At 38.5% G+C, this 19,817-nt stretch overlaps 3 protein-coding genes across 12 annotated transcripts; 1 reads left to right on the top strand and 2 right to left on the bottom strand.

The window, feature by feature from the left end:
• Positions 1 to 347: 347 nt before the first annotated feature.
• On the top strand, positions 348 to 3,913 carry LOC135631858 (phosphopantetheine adenylyltransferase-like). The gene is made up of 6 exons (XM_065139878.1): positions 348 to 632; positions 813 to 884; positions 1,503 to 1,562; positions 3,244 to 3,338; positions 3,458 to 3,527; positions 3,648 to 3,913. Exons 1-6 carry the CDS (start codon positions 465 to 467, stop codon positions 3,768 to 3,770), a joined length of 588 nt encoding a protein of 195 aa, XP_064995950.1. The 5' UTR covers positions 348 to 464; the 3' UTR covers positions 3,771 to 3,913.
• Positions 3,914 to 4,347: 434 nt separating this feature from the next.
• LOC135582614 (basic helix-loop-helix protein 79-like) lies at positions 4,348 to 6,185 on the bottom strand. Of its 7 annotated transcripts, none has more exons than XM_065139024.1 (7): positions 6,045 to 6,185; positions 5,650 to 5,957; positions 5,388 to 5,558; positions 5,178 to 5,312; positions 4,998 to 5,072; positions 4,795 to 4,917; positions 4,348 to 4,729 (listed from the first exon to the last, which is right to left on the bottom strand). In XM_065139024.1, the coding sequence occupies exons 2-7, from the start codon at positions 5,923 to 5,925 to the stop codon at positions 4,547 to 4,549; spliced, it is 963 nt and encodes a 320-aa protein (XP_064995096.1). In that variant the 5' UTR covers positions 5,926 to 5,957; positions 6,045 to 6,185; the 3' UTR covers positions 4,348 to 4,546. The 7 variants fall into 7 exon arrangements, with proteins under 7 accessions (XP_064995096.1, XP_064995102.1, XP_064995101.1 ...); XM_065139030.1 differs by having other exon boundaries at positions 5,650 to 5,871; positions 5,978 to 6,131; XM_065139029.1 differs by having other exon boundaries at positions 4,348 to 4,526; positions 4,634 to 4,729; positions 5,650 to 6,120.
• Positions 6,186 to 9,388: 3,203 nt separating this feature from the next.
• Positions 9,389 to 19,168, bottom strand: LOC135631856 (U-box domain-containing protein 5-like). Of its 4 annotated transcripts, none has more exons than XM_065139873.1 (6): positions 18,606 to 19,168; positions 17,276 to 17,354; positions 16,573 to 16,758; positions 13,860 to 13,967; positions 10,502 to 11,703; positions 9,389 to 10,359 (listed from the first exon to the last, which is right to left on the bottom strand). In XM_065139873.1, exons 2-6 carry the CDS (start codon positions 17,330 to 17,332, stop codon positions 9,588 to 9,590), a joined length of 2,325 nt encoding a protein of 774 aa, XP_064995945.1. In that variant the 5' UTR covers positions 17,333 to 17,354; positions 18,606 to 19,168; the 3' UTR covers positions 9,389 to 9,587. The 4 variants fall into 4 exon arrangements, with proteins under 4 accessions (XP_064995945.1, XP_064995943.1, XP_064995946.1 ...); XM_065139871.1 differs by having other exon boundaries at positions 18,621 to 19,168; XM_065139874.1 differs by having other exon boundaries at positions 17,276 to 17,343; positions 18,621 to 19,168.
• Positions 19,169 to 19,817: the final 649 nt, after the last annotated feature.

The following is a 19,817-nucleotide window of genomic DNA, read 5'->3' as shown; positions in this document are numbered from 1 at the left end:
ATCGCGCACGAGGTTGCCCCTTTTGTTACAACCCTTGCAAGATGACTGATCCCCCCTCTCCATCATGTACGAGACCACCTCCTTCGATACAACCCTCGCGAAGGTGGGTTGACTTCCTCCATCATGTGGAAGGCCACCCTCTATCGGTTCAGAGCAAGCACCGATGATCGATGGGTTAAGCTAGGTTGAGGGAGCAATCGACGTCGAGGTAAAATAATTATTTAAAAAAATATATTGTTTCACACATTTTTTGGAAGTACGGAAACTTGACGAGAAATTTGACAAAGCAAGAGTTTTTTTAACGAATTCACCCATGAAAGAAGCTTCTGACAAAAAAAACTCAAAAAATAAGTTTTTGCCACCTACCTCTCGTTTCGACTCGGCTCGTCGCCTCCTCTGTTCTACTCTCCTACTCCTCCGCCTCTATTCTCTCTCTCTCTTGCAAGCATCTCTTTGTCCTTTGGATGGATGATCTGAAGGCGGCCTCTCCTCCCTCGGCGGCGAGGGAGGGAGACAGATCGGACTGCATGTCATCGGTAAATCCCAATCCCTCTCCTTCGAATTCGTACGCGGCTGTTGTGATCGGAGGCACCTTTGACAGACTGCACCAAGGCCATCACTTGTTTCTCAAGGTCCCATCTCTTCTCTCTCTCTCATCTCGATCACTGTTCTTGGTTTCTGTTTTTTTTTTATCCGTAATAGCTGTTACAGGGTTTGGTACGCGTCTTGTCTACCTTGTGATCGGTTTGCATATAGCGCTTTTCTCAAAGGCTCGAGATTTTGTTTCCTTTAATTTTCTTGCTTGCTTGTAGGCGTCCGCGGAGCTTGCGAGGGAGCGGATCGTCGTAGGGGTTTGCAATGGACCTATGTTGAGCAAGAAAGAGGTTCCTCCTCCTCTCTCTTCGTATTTCTCGTCTCCCTTGTTGCTGTTACTCTTGGCATTATTCACAATTTAGTTTCTTTATCAATAATCGAAGAGGAAAAACTTACTGTGCAACAACAAATCTGAAACAAACTTTCTCGTTCATACTCTATTAATGTATTCTTATGCCAGCCATTTTGGTTTGTCATTTGACAAGCTATCAAGTGAGAGTCTTCCATTTAATTAATTGTCTTCGATAGGACTCCCCGTTTAGATCAGTGGAACAGTATTCTTATTTTTAGCCGCTGACGCTAAGTAAAACCATGTGCATTCCTTTGCTTGAACGTAGTTATAATTTTAGGCTTAGATGTAGTTCGTTGCACTGCAGTGTTACCAAAATTTAGCATCAGGTCAGTCACTTTGGCGAGATTTTCATTGTCAGTCATGGCCTTGGAGTCTCTTTTCGATTATTCTACTGTTTTCTGTTGTTACAAGTTTTTGTGCAGAATAATTTCTTCATTCTGGTTCTGTATATCATTGTTGTTTGATCCATTTTAGCAGATACAGTTCCACAAATAGTTTTCTTTTGCTATTGGTCTTTAATATCTAAAATCTTGTTCCTTGCTCCATGAAATTGCAGTATGCTTTCCTAATAGAACCACCTGAAAAGCGCATGCAAAGTGTGAAGGACTTCATTAAGGTAATCTTTTGATAGTTGGATCAAGCATCCTTCATTGCTGAATGAATCTTGTTAGTTTCCACTCATTATGGCCCTGATCTAGTTTACATTTTAGTAGTCAAGGAACCATAATTTATGAGCTGCAGAAATTTATCTGAATTCACATTTCACTTTCGCATTGTTGTAATTTTGTAATGTCATTTTATATAGAGAGCTCATTTCTATTGAATATAGCTTCTTTCTCTTATCAATTGTAGTTCAAGGAAACAATTTTTGTAGTGATTATTTGTAAGTGCAGCAAGTCCTTCGTGCTGGTTTCTGAAGATTCTTAGTTTATGCTGGTTTGTAAGTTTATGTCAGTAGTTATGCAATCAGGTAAAGTGACTGGTGATGATTCTTGGAGTTGATGGATCTGGTCAAATCTAACATAAATTAGAGCCTCATATTGGCCAATCCAAAAGTTATGTGCAGTTAAATAATTGCAATTTCTGATCTGTTGATAGGACACATCTGATTGAAACTGCATAAATCCTGTTCCGAGTTACATATATGGTGAATTGGTCCGCTGTTGTAAATTGCTTTTTATCTGTCTTCCATTATTTGTTATGCGAAGTACCTTACTGAAGATAAAGTATGATATCTTTGGAAAATTCTTTTCTCCTTTGTAGGCCAGAATAATCAGTTTAGAGCCAAGGTTTTAGTAATAACCCAGGCATGGCCGGGATTGCTCTTAGTGATTCTTCAGGATTCACGTATGCCAGGACCACTCACAGCAATTGTTGAAGTTTCACTTTTTTCCTCTTACAAACTTTCCTGTTTAAGGCGATGAGTCTTTGAAAAACAGTCCTTTGAATTCTTCCAAGTATTTTATTGAGAATATTCTTTGTATCATACGCTTCTAGCCCATTTCACTTCTTTTTTGTCTTTTTAACTTGACCTTGCAGCATCTCTCTCATTCTTGTATTGAGTTCAACTCTAGATGTTATAACTGTTTTTATCTTTGTTAGTGCTGAAATGCCCGGCATGCCTCTGTCTATAGATATTGGAAGGAGTACTCAAATAGTACACATTATGTTTGTCTGTTTGGTCAGACAGAAACTATAGGATTTTCACAAGCATAAAAACAATGGATGAGGAGATTGATGCTTTGATATATTCTTTTGCATGCTGATTGGACTTTCTTCAAGTCTTCTTTATAGAACCTCTTCTAATGTTTTTCTTTCAGTTCTCATTTTCTTCTGGTGTTTCTTCTTTATAGAACATCTTCTGATGTCTTTCTTGTCCTGTTTAATTTGATCTCACTTTTGAAAAAGGCTTTCCTGTTTCATCTCCTTATTTTTTTATTTATGTTTGTCTTTCTTCATTTTTCCTAGTGTGCATTTGAACCTATCTGAAATGAATTTTCTTCTGGGGCTTCCTCTGGTTTTCTTACAGTGATGACCGGCAGCATCATGAAGAAAATTGTGATCATTGGGTCCTTCAGTGAGAAGTTAGAATATGATGTTTACACAACAATATACAGAGGCTTTGATCACACAATTTTCTTCTTTTTTTTTCTGTGAAAACACAACTTGTAATAAGAATTCATGTAACTTTGCTCATTTATCTGAAAAATGTTAACTTAATTGATTCTGCACCATTGCTGATTCATATGTTATAATTATTTTCTCTTTTTTTTTCCCGGTTACTGAACATTCTTCAGTCAATTAAGCCGGAGCTGATGGTGCAAGTTGAGCCGATCACAGATCCATATGGCCCGTCAATTATAGATAAAGATTTGGATGCTATTGTTGTGAGGTCTCATACCTATCTTCTAATTTATATTGATTTAACTTTAAGAAAATTCAAAGTCGCGCTAAAAAATTTGCCAAATTCAATCATGAGAAACCACATCTAAAACTTTGTTTGTCCAACAGCAAGGAAACATTGCCAGGAGGCATTGCTGTTAACAGGAAGAGGACTGAGAGAGGCTTATCACAATTACAGGTATGTGAGCATTTAAAATCTAGCACTACCTACTGTTATTTCCTCACAAGTCAACCATAAATGATAAGTTTGATGTTGTAGAGGATCTGTCACCTGATTCTCATCGTATCGTGAACGCAGATTGAAGTGGTGGATTTATTGCCAGAGGAATCAACAGGAACCAAGATAAGTTCTTCAACCCTTCGGAAAATCGACGCAGAACAAGCCGTCAAAGATCAGCAACAGCAACATGGACAACTATAGTACATTCTGAGTGTGCTACATATGTATAACAAAACCTCTACACAAGCACATATGTACAATTTTCCAAAAATTCTGCCACAACCTTACTTTTTCTCACAGCCACAGCTGCTATAACTATAATCCTACCTTTCATTTGTTGTAATTTTGTTATCTGTTCTTGATGTGTCGAAGTTTTTTTTTTTCAAAAAAATAAAAAATGATAAATTCTTGATTTGGACTCTCCTCCAGATTATTGCAGACTTTCTCTCTCTCTCTCTCTATTTTTTTAATATTTATTGCTCCATCATAAGTTTACTCTTATGTCTCATATCTAGATTGATTAGTACATTATTATATAAGTGACAGGTCTTATATTCGAATTCACATATAAGTGTCATGTGCATCATTTAATATAATGAAATTATATTTTAGTTTTTTTTTTAAATAAACTCATTTTCGGAACAACTTAAGATAATAATGATAAAAAGAAATGTTGTACACACATGTATATATATATATATATATATATATATATATATATATATATATAATATTCTCTTGTTTAAGAGAATTCCAATGGATCCTTAGGAGACGAGTATTCCCAGTACTCCTCAACGATAAAACAGTAGGGACAATACAGGAGTAGGGAGATGCAAGACGATGTTTAACGCAGTGCACAAAGATCTTGTTACCAGCACCAGTCTTGAACCCATCCTCTGCGTTAAGTCACTGACCTCGGCAATTGGTACCTCCAACATCCGAGAACATCAAATCCAACTGTAATCGCATCTCCATCTTTAGATTGTGGGGTAAGAGACTTCCCACAAAGCAAAAGGTGCTGTTTCTGCCTGGTTGCAAACAGCGATCGAAGTATTATTATTTACCTTGCACTGATTGCCAGGACAAAGATGACTCCCTCGGTGGATTTCCCCATCATGGAAGCCGTGCAAACCGGCGTCCCAGGTAGAGCATCCGTGAACCTGAAACATCACGTCAATACATGTATGCATTGCAGAACATAAGAACATGGTCTAGAATCCATTACATCGAGGCATGAAGCCAAGGCATCCTGCTGCAGGGAGGCCAACTGAAGGCCGGAGTGCTTGAGTTGATCTGATGACACCCCCATTACCGGAACACTACTGGAATTGCAGGGTGCATTTAACTGCTGCAGTAACGACACATTCCATCGCTTGGTAGAGTGAGTGAGGGACGCGCGCAGCGGCATAATAATTAGAGAGAACTTACCTCTTCTCTGTCGAAGAAGTTGCTACTACTGAGGTGCATTCTGGGCTCTGCAGCAGCGAGCTTCATAGACAGGAACTATCGGCAGCAATCAAAGAAAACAGAAGCAATTCCTCATTCTGTCCGTTAAAAGAGTTAAATGTCATCGGAAGATCTACAAAGGATGAAGGGATTTAGTAGAACCTCGACTTGTCTTTGGAGAGACTGCACATAGTTTATGATCTCATCAAGCGTGCTGGCTTTCCCCATGATCTTACTGCATCCAGGCACCAACTCCTGCAAGTACTTCATCCTTTCGCTGATCCTCTCCCTCCTCACCTACACCATCGATCCGTCAACCGACAGAGACAGAGAGACACAAGAAAAAATCATGGCTACTTGGAAGTGACGTACTCTTTCGGCTAAGCTATGGCTATCGGTGGCTTGTCCCCGGCGAGCTCTTACATGGATGTAATCGGTCTCCTTCGGAGCGTCTGATCCTGACGCTTTCTTCTTATTCTTGGATGTTGCACCTCCTCTGGCTGTTCCTTCTTCCTCTGCGCCACTGCTGCGACTTTCCTGCTGCTAGAAAGACGAATCAGCTCATCGTGAGTCGTGCCCAACGACGCATTACTGTTATATCCATCGGCAGAAGCTAAAAGAGATCAATATTTACCTTGGATTTAGGAGCTTTTCTCTTCTCCGTGCTATTCTCGAAGGAATTGGCACTGGCGTTTTCCTGTCCAACGTTAGCAGCACCGAAAACAGGGTACTGGATTTGGGCACCATCAGCAACACCAGTCCACCCATCAGGAACCATACCAAACGGCGTCGACGCCAGAACGATAGTTTTGGTGAAGTCGTGAGCCGACGGTGGTGGTTGCTGCTGTTGCTGATGCTGCAAACCGGCGGAGAGCTTATTAGAGGAAGGAGGAGCTGTTGGGCACTGCATGGTCTTCTCTTATCTATGGATCTTCGACAGGTCTACAGGTGACGAGAGAGACCTTAACACAGAGATAGGCATGGCATTTATCACAATGGCCTAACGTTGTTAACTTCTACCATTCTCACCGCTCGACATCATCAGAGGAATCGAAATGATCAGTATCACCACAACCAGAATGTTAAGTAGGACCTCTTATTTGTCTCCTCTGTACATCTCCCCTGGCCATCCATCATCTTCTTCGGCTATAATAAGCAGAAAGGAATGATAGCAGATAAAGATTTCCTCAATTGTACGAGTAAATCTCGTAGGATAATTAAGAAAAATTCTCCTTTCCCATATGTATAAATAAGACATTGTACTCAACCATTTCGCCAGTACTTTTCATCACTATAATTCAACTTATCATGGTATCAGACCTATCGATGTAGCCTAGTAAATCATAACCAAATAGGATATCAGTTGGTTGTGTGCAAGTCACGCTTGCCACTTTTTTCCTTAAAGGCTGCACGAAAGCGACCAATGAGAGTGTCACTGTAGAACTCCTCTGCTGCAGGAAGAGTAATGAGGGAGGAGGTGGCGGTAGACGTCGCCTCGTCCAGACGATAAGAACCCACAGTGAAAGTTGCCTAGTCTAGGCGAAGGGGAAGCTCCCAAATGGACTTCTGGTGACTACCAAGATGTTGGAGAAGATCAAAGGCAATAGCCAGGACTTCGTGAATGAAATGGCCACCATCAGTCGAATTCACCATATGAACATCATCCGACACTGCTACCATCGCCACTACAATTGAAGCTGAATATCGTACCATCACCACTGCTATTGCTAAGATCAATTGAGTCACAAATCTACTCAAGGAACTCAACGTCAACTCTATCGTACCTCCTACAATATATTGTGATGATATTGAAGCTACTTATCTATGTGCCAATCCGATTTTTCATTCACGCATGTAACATATTGTCATTGACTTCTACTTCGTGCGAGATCAAGTTGTTAGACATCAACTATATGTTTCTCACGTACAATGACTGATCAACTAGCAGACTCACTCACGAAGCCTCTCGCCTATAAATTATTTTCGTTACATCGGTTCAAGATTGACATCCTTGACAGAAGCTCAATCTTATGGGAGCATGATAGCAAATAAATATTTCCTCAACTGCATAAGAAAATCTTGTAAGATAGTTAAGGAAAATCCTCTCTTCCCACGTGTATAAATAAGACATTGTATTCAGTCATTTCATAAGTACTTTTCATCACTACAATTCAAACTTATCAAAGGAACAGATGCAGTGCACTCATGGCATCCGAGAGATGATCAATCATGAATGACACCAAGTAGGTGCAGGAGACAAGGAAGATTTGAGTGACACCCAAGGCTGGCGTGTTCTTTGCTGTGAGTGACACTACTAACCATGAGCGCTTATTTTGTTATGATTCTAACTGTGATATGAAGTTTCCAACCGCGCCAGCATTGGAAACCTTCAGAGATGTTGGAAATTAAAGGGTAAATCCCATGGAAACGATTAATCGAAGAATCCAGCATGAGATCCCAGACACTGTTGGATCCAAAATCGATGGGAGCAGTGATGAGAAAAGCCAGATTAGGTTAGATCATCAAGGACCACGGAGTCAGCGACGCATCAGTAACCTTACTGTTGCCTAATCTGTAATGGAGTGTACCATGGAGCATGATTGGTTTTCGTGTCCAGGAAGATCCCAGCACAAACACAGATATTTCACTCTCTAGGAGGGTTGAGCTACACTAGTTTATGAGGTGTTGGATCGAGCCACATAGCACTCGTTTCCTCCATACTGCGCTCAACTTGCCCCTCTTTCTTCTCTGATTCGATCCACAGCCTCTTTCCAGCTAGTTGGTGTGCGGCCGTATGAGATGAACCAAACACAGCTGCTCAGAGAGAGAGAGAGAGAGAGAGTAGATAGAACTAAACTCGACGTGTAATCCTGTCTTGCTTAGTCTGATTCATTGCTTTGACGCCATGAAAGACGCAAACGAGAGAAAGATAACAGAAACGATTATTAGATTCATCGAGTGACACGAAAAGAAGGAAGTATCAGAAATATCAACTAAACTGTGATCGTTCGGATGACAACTAATGACATGATGAGCTCCGAGGAGGTTCCGTTGGCACTCAAATCATTCGTGCCGTCTGACGTACTATGACACAGGATTTAGTAGTAGAGAAAGCGGGGTTTCATCCTCTCAGAATAGGGTTGAGTGCGCAACCATCTCTTCTTCTCATGAATCCTTTTGGCTGGCAGTTGAATTAGCATGAGAATGAATGATGGACAAGAGGAGATATGTGGCGCCAGTCGATTGAACTTGGCCCCCTTTTTTCCAGGAGATAAGAATGGTAAAGCAGGCCAGAGATCATCGGGTTGTGGCGAAGTCCTCGTCTACCCACTTTCCATGTGACTTTGTCCCCGCACCTTTGCGGACATGGAGGCCATCCTGCTGATACTGAGAGATAACCACATCACGCAGCTTTTCACGAGTTGATCTCTCTGAAATGTGGAGAGCGACTGAAAGATTAAAGGATCTGTTCATAGCATCCTCTCCGTGAGTATGACAGAAGCATACGACCAGCTTAACAGTATGATGCAGAGGAAACTTTCGGTTATCACAAATGCTCTGAGACGAGCACTTAGCTCCATTGATTCCTTACAGACAAGAATGCTCTTTCTGGATCCATTTCGTGTAGTAGCATGAGTGTGATTAATCTCTCTCTCTCTCTCTCTCTCTCTCTCTCTCTCTCTCTCTAGGAAACAAATGCATCGTTGTTGATGGATGGAGTAAAGTAAGCGGTCGACATCGAAACCTCATCTGAGAGGGTGTTATCCGACACCTTCTTTTCTGGAAGTCTCTCACAACTGGAAAGCAAGTGCATGAAAAGAACATGGGAGTTTTCTGCTGAAGAGAAGAAGATGGTTACCGAAGGAGGTTGGATCGATCACATGAGTTGGCATGAAATGATTTGTGGTGGGGTTTTCCCCAGTCGAGGAAGGTGACAGCTGCGATGAACTAGAGAGATGCAGTGTCCAAGGACTGAACGAGAGAGTCGAGCATGTGCAAGAGAGGAAATCGGAGGAAAAGAATGGAGTGGTGGTGACTGAGACTTCGCTAGGGGGGAAGAAGGGTATGAAGAAACAAGCTTATGTTTTGTACTGACTTGATAAGACTCTTGAAGGGAAAGTGGAAGAAGACGACAGATTGAGTTGTTCTTGGACAATCTCCACACAGATTTACTGGAAACAGCCATTTTCTCATGCATGCTATTCTTGCTCAAAATAGCTTCAATGAAGTCACTAGAGTGGAGCAAAGAGAACAGGCAAGAGATAAGATGGGTGGATGCCTTGGAAATCCGGTTCTGATGAAGATGAATCATTCGTCTCTTCGATACGGGATGAGTTCTTTGTCAAGTCAAAAGGCAAGATTGACAAAACTGGTACCAACAGAACGAAAAGAGACATATTTCCAAACACCACATCTATTTGTCTATACATTCAAGAATGAACAAAGAGAAATGTGGACGAGAAGAGCATCCCACCCAAATGTTCCTCCAAAATTGCATCAGCTTTACAGAAAATTTATTCACTACTTAAGCTAAATGACTATATGTATAAGAACAGTCCTGCCAAGAGCTTATTAACAAGGAGTCGAGGACCCTGATTTTGAGAAGAATCTTAGTTTCTTCCCAAGTACACCAAGAGATCTAGAAAGCGGCACTCTGTCCGCAGAATGTTGGACAACGTTCGCTGTTGGTTCAGGTATGGATTCAGGCTTGATATATGAATTGACAAAACGATCGCTACGCCTGACGTCTCTCAGAAGATGGAGCAGCCTTGTAGCAATCTCCTGGCCCTTGACATTCCCATTAACATTAATATCAACAAGAGCTGGAATCACCCCCTCGTCCATGACCAGCAGACAATTTTCGTAACTCTTAGAACATATGGCATAGAGGATATCCACTGCATGCTCTTGTTCTTCTTTGCTGCCAGTATCAAGCAGTTCTACAATCGCAGCAAGACAGGCTTTGGCTTTGACTACCGTAGTTGCACCCTCTTCATGGTGACTTATGTTCTGGATGATCTTTAAGCAAAGATGTGCTAGTCTTCCATCCGTCAGAAATGAAGCGAGAGTTGTTACGCATCCAGAGGATAGAATAGAAGATTTTACATCCTCATCAGCTGATAAATCAAGAAGAATTTTCAGAGATAGTTCAAGTAACCCGGTGTCTTCTGAATCTAAAGATTTTATAATTGGAGCCACAACACCAGGTGCCATAATGCTGGATCTACAGCTTGGATTCTGAGCCAGTTTCTGCATCAGCATTAAAACTTCCATCCTGATATCAGAATCAAGAAAAGATACCAATAACTGCAATGCATCCTCAGTCAAGGACGAGATTTTAACCCTGGGCAAGCATGAAAATGACTTCAGTAATACCGTATATTAAAACAAAACAGGACAAAATGTAGAATATGGAACCGTGACAACAAAAACAGGAGACAAACTTTTAAGATAAATGAGAATGAGTACGACAGAAAGGAAATCACCAGTTCTCATTCAGGAAAGCAAGAAATAGCTGATTTCCAGCTCTAATTGCTCGTACATTGGCCTCTTCACGTGCATTCTTCAGAAAGCTAATTAGTGCTTCTGCAAAACCATTAGCGAGCATAGCACAACAAATCTCCTCGTCGCTTTCCAGAAGGAATTTCACTTTTTTTACTGCTTTGTCTTGGACATCAATTGGAAGTTCCAAGAGTCTATAAAAGAATCTCAGAAACATTTCATGATTGAAATTGGAGAATGACTGATGCTGTTGATAATCATCACTCCACGAAAACAAATGAGTCTGGTTATCCTGTGTGCTCTTGATGCCACTAATTTGGGATGAATCTGAACAGTAGCTAGCATCAGATGAGAGAACTGATACATTGCTGTGATCATTTTGAAGATAATAATGCCTGACACTTCCATCTAAAAGAGCTGCAGAAACATTTTTCAAACTTGATATGGAGTAACTATGTGAAGGTTCCCAGCCGCAAAAATCTGCAGGACTGCAATCAGAGCATGGTTCCGGAACACTGATGCCACGTCTCCTGCACCAGTTGGCAATAAGATCCTTCATGCAAGAATTTGGAACCACAGCAAGGTTTACCAGCTTTCTTCGAGTCCTTGGACATGTATCATGTCCCTCATCAAACCATTTTTCTATGTACTTTCTTTCATATGTCTGTCCAGAGGCTATAACTACAGGATCATACATCAATCTGGATGAAATCGGACAACAAAATTCCTCAGGAGGTACAGCAGCTTGACGTATATCAATTGGAGCCTCACCTCGAATACTTGGCTCATCATTGTTTGAAGAACGACTAGTACTTCTGGCACGGTTTGTATCTATTATAATACTCTCACTACCTGCTTTGCCATTCTCCTTAAACTCACTACCATCCTGCCTGACATTCTTACCATGCTTCTTCAGGAGGTACATAAAATAATACAGGATCTTCTCCTTTTTTTTATCAGATCCATTCAATTTATCTAGTAGTTTATTCAAGGATCTTCTCTCTATTAAAATGGCCTTAGAAGATGTCAGCTTTAACCTTGAAGCAGCAATATGAAAAGCCTTAAACTCTACATCTTCGCTGGAGTCCGTCCGACGAAGCAGATCTAGCAAAGCTCTGCCAGCCTCCTCTTCTGGAGAATCCACTTTAAACTTTGTGACTCTGAGGTAGTCTAGAACTTCAGCAATCTATATTGGTGATATAAAGCTATCAGCACACTCACAGATTTTTCAAAACTAGCCGAACTGATGCTAATCATGGTTATAAGCAAATGAAGAAGAAAATTCTTCCCAGAAGTCATAAAAAGACAAAGTTCTGAGCAACATATAGCCTGCAAGATACTAAGATACCGTGTAAGGTTGATACTGAGTCAAAGAAGTAACGGAATACAATTCAATGTGCTAAAGATACATAATGCTATGTCAAATGGTCTACTGCCATCTTATCCTTCTCTAAACTAAACGGTCTGGTTAACCAACGCAGATGTTAGAAATTCAGTCACTTCCATTTTTCACTGCAATGTTATTATATGAGTCTGATTTTAGAACCCAGTACACTATCATATTTGTATAACCACACCACCAACGACTACATGATTAGAGATTTATAATCCTTAAACCTCAAGCCCTCAACTTGTTAACTAGGAAAATAAGTTCAAACGACCATACCATCTTAAAACAAAGGACTTTCTCAGTAACAAATGGTCAAGTAGCCACAAAAGAGAAAATAGTTCCTAGTAATAAACAAGCGCCGAGCACCAAGACTTATCTACTTTGATTAATAAAAAGCACCTTCCTACATAATATTTAGCATCCTTCCTCTGAAGTATCAGTTTTCTGCATTTAAAATTAGAATAATAAGTGAAAAGGAATATGCTTCTTAGTGAAAGATAGTTAAGCCAATAACCAAAAAGAATTTGCTTATCCAGAAGACCCTTTAGATGAGTTCACATCATTTGAGAACCATGATTTATTTCTATGCACTATGATAATTTGTCATTCTCCAAATCAAGCAATCTTTTATGAAAGTTTTGACTAGAATTTCTACTTGTATTGTCTAATCCCGTTCCTCCTCAGCTCAGTTTCATCCTTGGCATCTGTTTCTACTGATCAAACACCTTATACAAAAATTTAACTTCAGTTTAGATCAGTAAAACACCAGATCTTAGTTTTACAATACATAGTGAGATGGAAAACATTAAATATATATTTTTATGGCTGATTTGCCTATCTTAAGAAGAATGGCAAAGGCAAAGCATCACATCCGATGGTTTCTTGAAACCATGTACTGGTGGAAAGGACACAAAACTACTTATATCTTCTAGCATGTTGGATGCTACCACATGAAATCAGAGACTCTCATAGCCACTCAAAATAATAATTCACATTTTCTAATCCTCAAACTATTAGCTTTTGCAATTCCTTTTTAGATTTGGGTGTAAGACATTTCAATCAGAATTATTCTTAATACTACAAATACTGACACTCAAAGTAAGACAAATGAGATTCCAGAATCAAAATCTAAGTCTCGTTTAGAAAACACACCTAGTGCAGTCAAATAAAAAATGATTATTTTATTTGATATCAAATAATGCAAAGATGTTAACCAGTTTTAATCTACAAATCATTATTATAAGAGATGGTGAAAATCAACAAACACCAGTCTACTTTGTACAAGAAGCAGATTAATTACCTCAACAGTCCAAATGTACATGATTAAGCTTCGGTAAGTATTCAAAAGCAAATGTTTTAAGACTCAACAAGTATGACACAGTGTTAGATAGTCTAGAAGGCACAACAAAGCATAATAAGTAATGCAGGTTTCAGACCTTGTTTATGTATGAGGTCCTTCTCACCCTAGAAAACAGTATCCTGTTAGCAAAAGTTGTTATAAAGTAGCATGCACAGAACCTGCACTTCCTTCAAATGCACATTTTGTACTGTTGTTGAACCCATGGTTCACAAAGATGATGAGTCGACTCATTCATTCTTATCTTAGGTTACTATTCTGCAGAACAAAGCTTAGAAACCCCAAAATGGTGATTGTTAAAAGGAAGAATTCTTAATCTCTATATAATAGTTTAAAAACGTCTACTAGAAAAAGATAAAAATAGATAGGTCTGGTCATGTCAAGGCTTGCAGATATGTCATGACTTTGACTAAGGACTTCAAATTTTTAAAACTTCTTAGCAGTCAACCCTATAATCTTATGAAAACTCCAGGACAAACTCTTGCTCGACATGGCAATGTTTATTCAAAATAGTTCAATATAAAATAGACCACCAGCATAATTTCATTGTAATAAAATGAAAGGCTTAAGGAGTTAAACTGCAAGCCTGACGAACCTTACACGCTAAAAGTGGCGGGACCATATCTTGAATTTGACATAAACTATTAATTAATGAGACCTTGATCCTTTCACATCTGGATAAAGTTGCTTCTCCTGTTATTGCCTGTGAATTTACAGAAATTAAAAAACAAGGAAGCAAGTAACTCTTTTTTTTAATGGACGGACAAATTAAACCAATGGAAAAGTTATGAGGCACAAATATGAGTGTAAAATTACAGTTAATAGAGCTATAGAATAATAAAATGAATGTCAATATAAAGCTAAGAATAGCACCAATAATAAGTTCTAGTTAGAAAATCTATCATCACATAAATCTACATCTACTTGTAGATCAGTGGCATAAACAGCCTCAAACAAAAGGGAAAATCTAGGACGGTCATTGGCTGGATGGTTTTGGCTCACAGCTGGATTTTGATAGAATTGGTACGGGTTGTAACCATCTTTTGAAGTAATATAATTTACTTTCTTTTGGGGAAAAAGAAGGGAAATTTTGTTTCTTTTATGTACAACCCTGATAGTATTGCTCCCAACTGGTTGTGTTCAGCTATATGTTCATTGATTCCTCTTCTCCCTTCAAGTGTCTGTGAAATTAGGTGCATCTCGGTTCAAGGCTTCTTTTCCATCTCATATGAGATCAGCATCTTGGGCTAATATGTGGTTTGTTGCCTTTGGTAAGGTTATACATATCTTAGATAACAAAAAATAAAGACACCTATTTTCGTTAGGCAAATTCAACAAGTTAAAATATCTTAAATTCTCATTTCCAAGTCAAAATTTCTCAAGCCATGTTAAATAATATGATTACTCCTACATGTGCTTTATCAATAAAACTGAAAAAAAAGTTCCTAAATGATACAGTATTTTTGTTGAAGACAAAATCAGTCATTTCTATAAAATTAAAAGAGAAATTATTTTAATTCTGCTGCCAAAAGTAAAAAATTAGTGGCATAGATGAACCACTATTTATTCACATGACCAAATAGACATATTCCAAGTCAGATGGCTGCATTCTGCTTGATAATAACTTATTTATCAGAAATTGGACAAAATTGGAAAAGTGATATCATACCACTTGATTAACTTGATCGAGCCAACTACTTTAGTAGCTGCAATTCTATGGTACAAGGATCCTTCCAAAATGATGTTTTTGTCAACATCGACATAGCCACTAATGAGTAGACCTCAGATACAATTGTTTATTCAAGTATCCTTTTATCAAGATAGGAAAACTTATGGATTACCCACCTGAGAGAGGTTGAATTTTAGTTTACCCACTTAAAAGACCAAAAGTGACAGTCAATCTACCTGAATGTGGTTCCATCCAACAAGTCATCTTTCCCCACTGTCGTTACTCGTTAGTCCTTGGTAAAAAAAAGATAACATAAGCCCTAGTTATATGCAGGCACTTCTATGGACAAATGAGTACTTAGAATGGAGAAATGTACAAATTAGGTAAAGCAAGATCCTTTTCTAATTCAAGTGTCAGTTACCTTTTTTCCCACAAACCATCAGTATACTGTGATGGCATAGTTATCTTTCACCTAGAACAATGGATGACAAAACAGTAGCAGGTTAGATGGAACCAAACTTATGTGGGCTCGGCATCACTTTTGGTCTTTCAAGTAGGCAAACTGAAGGTGCACCATCTACAAAGTGGGTACTCGATTATGATATATAAATGGAAATTTTACACAATTTTGGGATACTTGTTTTGGACACTTGGGAAAATAACCTCTTAAATGCTGATCAATTAATAATAAAAAACCTCAACTTTATAATTTATAATATTGATGACGTACTATAGAAATTGTATTTTTTCCCCTTAAATGGTGGAAAGTTTGCTATGTCCAAGCTTCGTGAACGAGGTACAAGAAAATATTAAGAATGTACAAGGCACCAAAATTAGAACCAAAAAGAAGAATTAAAGTAGAACAAGAATATTCAAAGAGCATAACAGAATCTCAAAAGCTTAATATAAACAAATAAATAAACTACTGTTCATGGAACCTACTGCCTTTAATTAACATAGTATGAAACAAAATTTGCAACTTCTTCCGATTCTAGCATGATGTTCTACATGCCAAGCAACTACATCAACCTTGATTTATCCCTAACACTGCAACCGGCAAAGAAGCTAGATAAATATGCACACTGCTCTACACCATAAGGAGCATACAGATGAAATTACTCGTATTATATCCTTGTCTCTAGTTTTCATGATGTATTTTTATCTTCGTTCTTCTTATAAATAAAATGCTAATTTAGACTTACAAACAACTTAAGGATTTTGTCACAAATACAAACTTGTTCTCATAGAACACATTTGGGATTTCATGCAACTGGTAGTTATTACATCGGAATCCGGTTAAAACCATGTATTTTCTACCAACAAAACAGAAACCAATTTTTTGTCATGGAAATACAATGACACAGATAAGATATATCAAAATTCAACCCTGTTCATATTCTCTATAACGATTCATGCTTCATGAGTCTCAAGTTGATAGGATGAAGCATGGCATTATGTTTATGCTTATATCACTAATTATATCGAGGAATTAGTTTCAAGTTGTAAAGTGCATAACATACTTCAAAAGTTTCCTGTGTGGGTTCTAAAAGAAAATTTGAGATAACTAGTCTTAGAACCATAATCCAAAGTTTGTAAGAAGTAAGTTCCCCATAGAAAATCAGCAAAACTCTAAAAGTACCAAATAAAGCTTGCTGGATTCAGCACAGTGCTGAAGAAGTAGCTTTGCTTTGTCAATTGAATTGTTTAAAGAGCATAGCTCCGCTATCCCACAAGTACTTCCTGGTCGAGATGATTCTATTGCAGGTAGAATCAGACTGATCCTGTTCAATATCTTCATAAGCTCCAAACATATTGAACTGTTGGCCTGGATAAAAATAGAAGACTAATATATGAATACAAAAAAGTACAAATTACAGGATTTAGTATTTCAGATATTCTGGGTTCTCTAAGTAGCGAAAACAGCATGAGAGCAGACAACATCCTATTGACTGCAAATTTCCTTAACAAAATTTCAATAAGATTAGGATTGCTTAAGTCTTGTTGAGAGCCATAAACTGTCACAAGTGGCAAATAATTACCTAATCTACCATTTCATTATATTTTTATTATACCACTCCAACAGAGACTCCAATATATCTGCAATACAATGCATATTGAATACGACAAAATGTCATCACATCAGCTTATAGAAATGATTCTGATAATTCAAATTAAGTGCTTGTCAAAGGTAACACTAACATATTCCAATGTTAAAGTTCACACAGCATGTACGCTCAATAAAGTTAATCCAGGGAATTGCCGAGCATTCAGAGGACAAGACTGCTACTTAATAGTTTAAGGGAGCTTAATATCCAGGTTTACAACAAGGTGAAATTGTATACCTTGACATCACAATGATCTTGTAGCTTTTTCACAGTTTGAGTAACATCACTCCCCATCCAATAAGAACCTGATATCAATCTATAAAAGAAATTAATAAATGATAAGCCCCTTCATGATCAAGTAATATCAAATAGGCTTATTTGTAATCCATTAGACACCAAGCAATACTTGGAACATTGATTCTGAAGGATGACAAAGTACCTTAAGATAAGTAAACATAATTCAGTAGCATGCACATCATCCAGCCATTATTTATGATAGTTTCTTACAAGAAATAAATAACTAAAGCTGAGAAGAAACAGAACGACCTCAAATAATAAATAAATAAATCTCCATTTAATTGAATTTCTCGTTACGAAGCACAATAAAAAAGTATGGCAACTTGATTCCTCAAAAAGTAGAGCAGCCCAGATTAATCAAAATTTAAATTCAAAAATCAGAGTGAAATTAGGAACATCATATCAAGAAATTGAATATGTCACACGCCAATTAACAAATGTGTGAATATCGGAAAAAGAATAGTATATGTCCAAGCTTTTCCCTTTTGCACTGATACCTTCACTTACAATTGGATAATTGCTTAAAATAAAATGCTGACCTAAAAGGAAACTGCACAAGCAATTGTTGATATATTTAAAAATAAATAAATAATTTCAAAATCCACTCAAAATAAGATTTCTGATAGAAGGGAGAAAAGGAACTTAAGCAGAGCAAGCCTTTTGAAAGAAATTTTCATTTTCCAATGCAGGTATGACACCAGCAGGCAACAAAACAATATCAAGCATGTTAGCCAGATTTAATAGTATAACAAATAACAGTAACTCCTAGAAACACAGACTCCTTTCTCTCTTTGTCGTTCCAAAAAGCAGAGGTCATGTCTACACCCCTATCCGCCTCATGATGCAAAGAGTGACTAGCTATTATTATGCTGGTTGATGCTATCTAGTAATACTAGCAGAGTCTTCATCCTTAAATATAAGCAAAAATAAATCCAGCTTTTAATGTTCTTGCTTGTAATTTTCCCAAGTTAATATCTCTCGTAAACCTAACCAGATGAATCCCTTTGGGAACAACCTGACTACCTTACTAAGGTTGATATCCAATTTTAACAAGAGAAGAAAATAGCAGCTACACATCTCAAATGGATTAACCCAAGTCAAGAGGTGACCATTTTCTTCATCGTGCAAACTTATAGCAAGACAAGAAACCATTAACCAAATTACATGGGAGAATAATTTTCAAAAAAGACCATATTTAACTGGCAAAAGAAAAGAAACCAAATAAAATAGGACTTTAAATATGCTGAACTCTTATAACATATAAATTCACCAAAAGATATCGGACCAAATAAGATCTTCACAAGATCGAGACTTCTTCACTTGGCGCAACGCAAAATCTCCTCCATCCCATCAAACAAAGATCGAATCTTTACTATCAATATTCCTAGCGAAGTAGCAGCACAACCAGAACTAAGACTTGCTGAATCAGTCTTTCGAGCCGGAGTTTCGCTACCCCTTCGTGATCGAACAGCCTCCGCGCTCCAAAGAGCTTCTTTTGGAGATTGGATCAGTATCCATGAACTGTCTCGAGATGGCGAGGAGAAAACGGTAACAACAAACTCGACCGAACGTCACGTGGTTTCCCGAAAAGACGGAGGAAGCGGGAGGCCGAAGAAGGAAAGAGGGGATTGCTTCGGAGGACAAAGATAGGGAAGAGAAGAGGGGAAAGGGGAAGTTGGCTGTATGTCGAGAGAGAGAGGATAATACAAAGCAGATCGGAGGAAGAGCAGACAGAAGCACCACGAAACGAGGGACCAAACCGCGGAGTTGTGGAGGTGGAAGCCAAGTCGAAGAACTATCCAGTGGCTTTCCTTCAGAAAGCGGAAGCCGGATAGCAAAGGGAAAGAAACCGCCCTCTTTACAGAAAACACGGGACACCGTTATGCATCAAATATATAATAGCCACGTAGGCCAATGCGCCGGGCTGCACTCAAGGCGTGTTGACTGTTGCGCTTTTGACTTGGCCCTAAATTTGCTGCGGTCAAAATTCGACTTGCTTATAAGCCAACTGCTCGATTGCGTTTTGACTTCGATTGCATCTTCGAGAAGATCGAGAGAAAGAAGTTAACAAAATAATAATAAATAAAAACATTTCTTCTTGTCAATCTTCTTTGGAGGTAAGCTTGTTTCATTATAATTCTGCAGAAATCAGTATATCTACCTAAAAGAAAAATTTGTGATTTGCACTATTTGTCGTCTTATGAATCTTGCATTGGTGATGATTACGTGAAACAAATGATAGGGTTGACTGACGAACGATCTGCTCTTAGTTCGCTCCCTTTTGGTTTCGAATGACCAAGAATAGATCGTTGAGTGAATTCGTCGCATTGACTTCCGACAGTTGTACAAACAACTAGAAGAGGAATGTAAAATAAATGAATAATGTGTATGTGCGTGCATATATAGGTAGCCAAGTGAACTAAATATATTCGACGTAGTTTTACAGGTTTTGGGATCGCTCGGAAGCGAAGCAGGTGATGAC

Source organism: Musa acuminata, chromosome BXJ3-2 (genome assembly GCF_036884655.1).
Source record: "Musa acuminata AAA Group cultivar baxijiao chromosome BXJ3-2, Cavendish_Baxijiao_AAA, whole genome shotgun sequence".
Lineage (NCBI taxonomy): Eukaryota > Viridiplantae > Streptophyta > Magnoliopsida > Zingiberales > Musaceae > Musa > Musa acuminata.
This window is presented reverse-complemented; position numbering and strand designations above follow the sequence as displayed.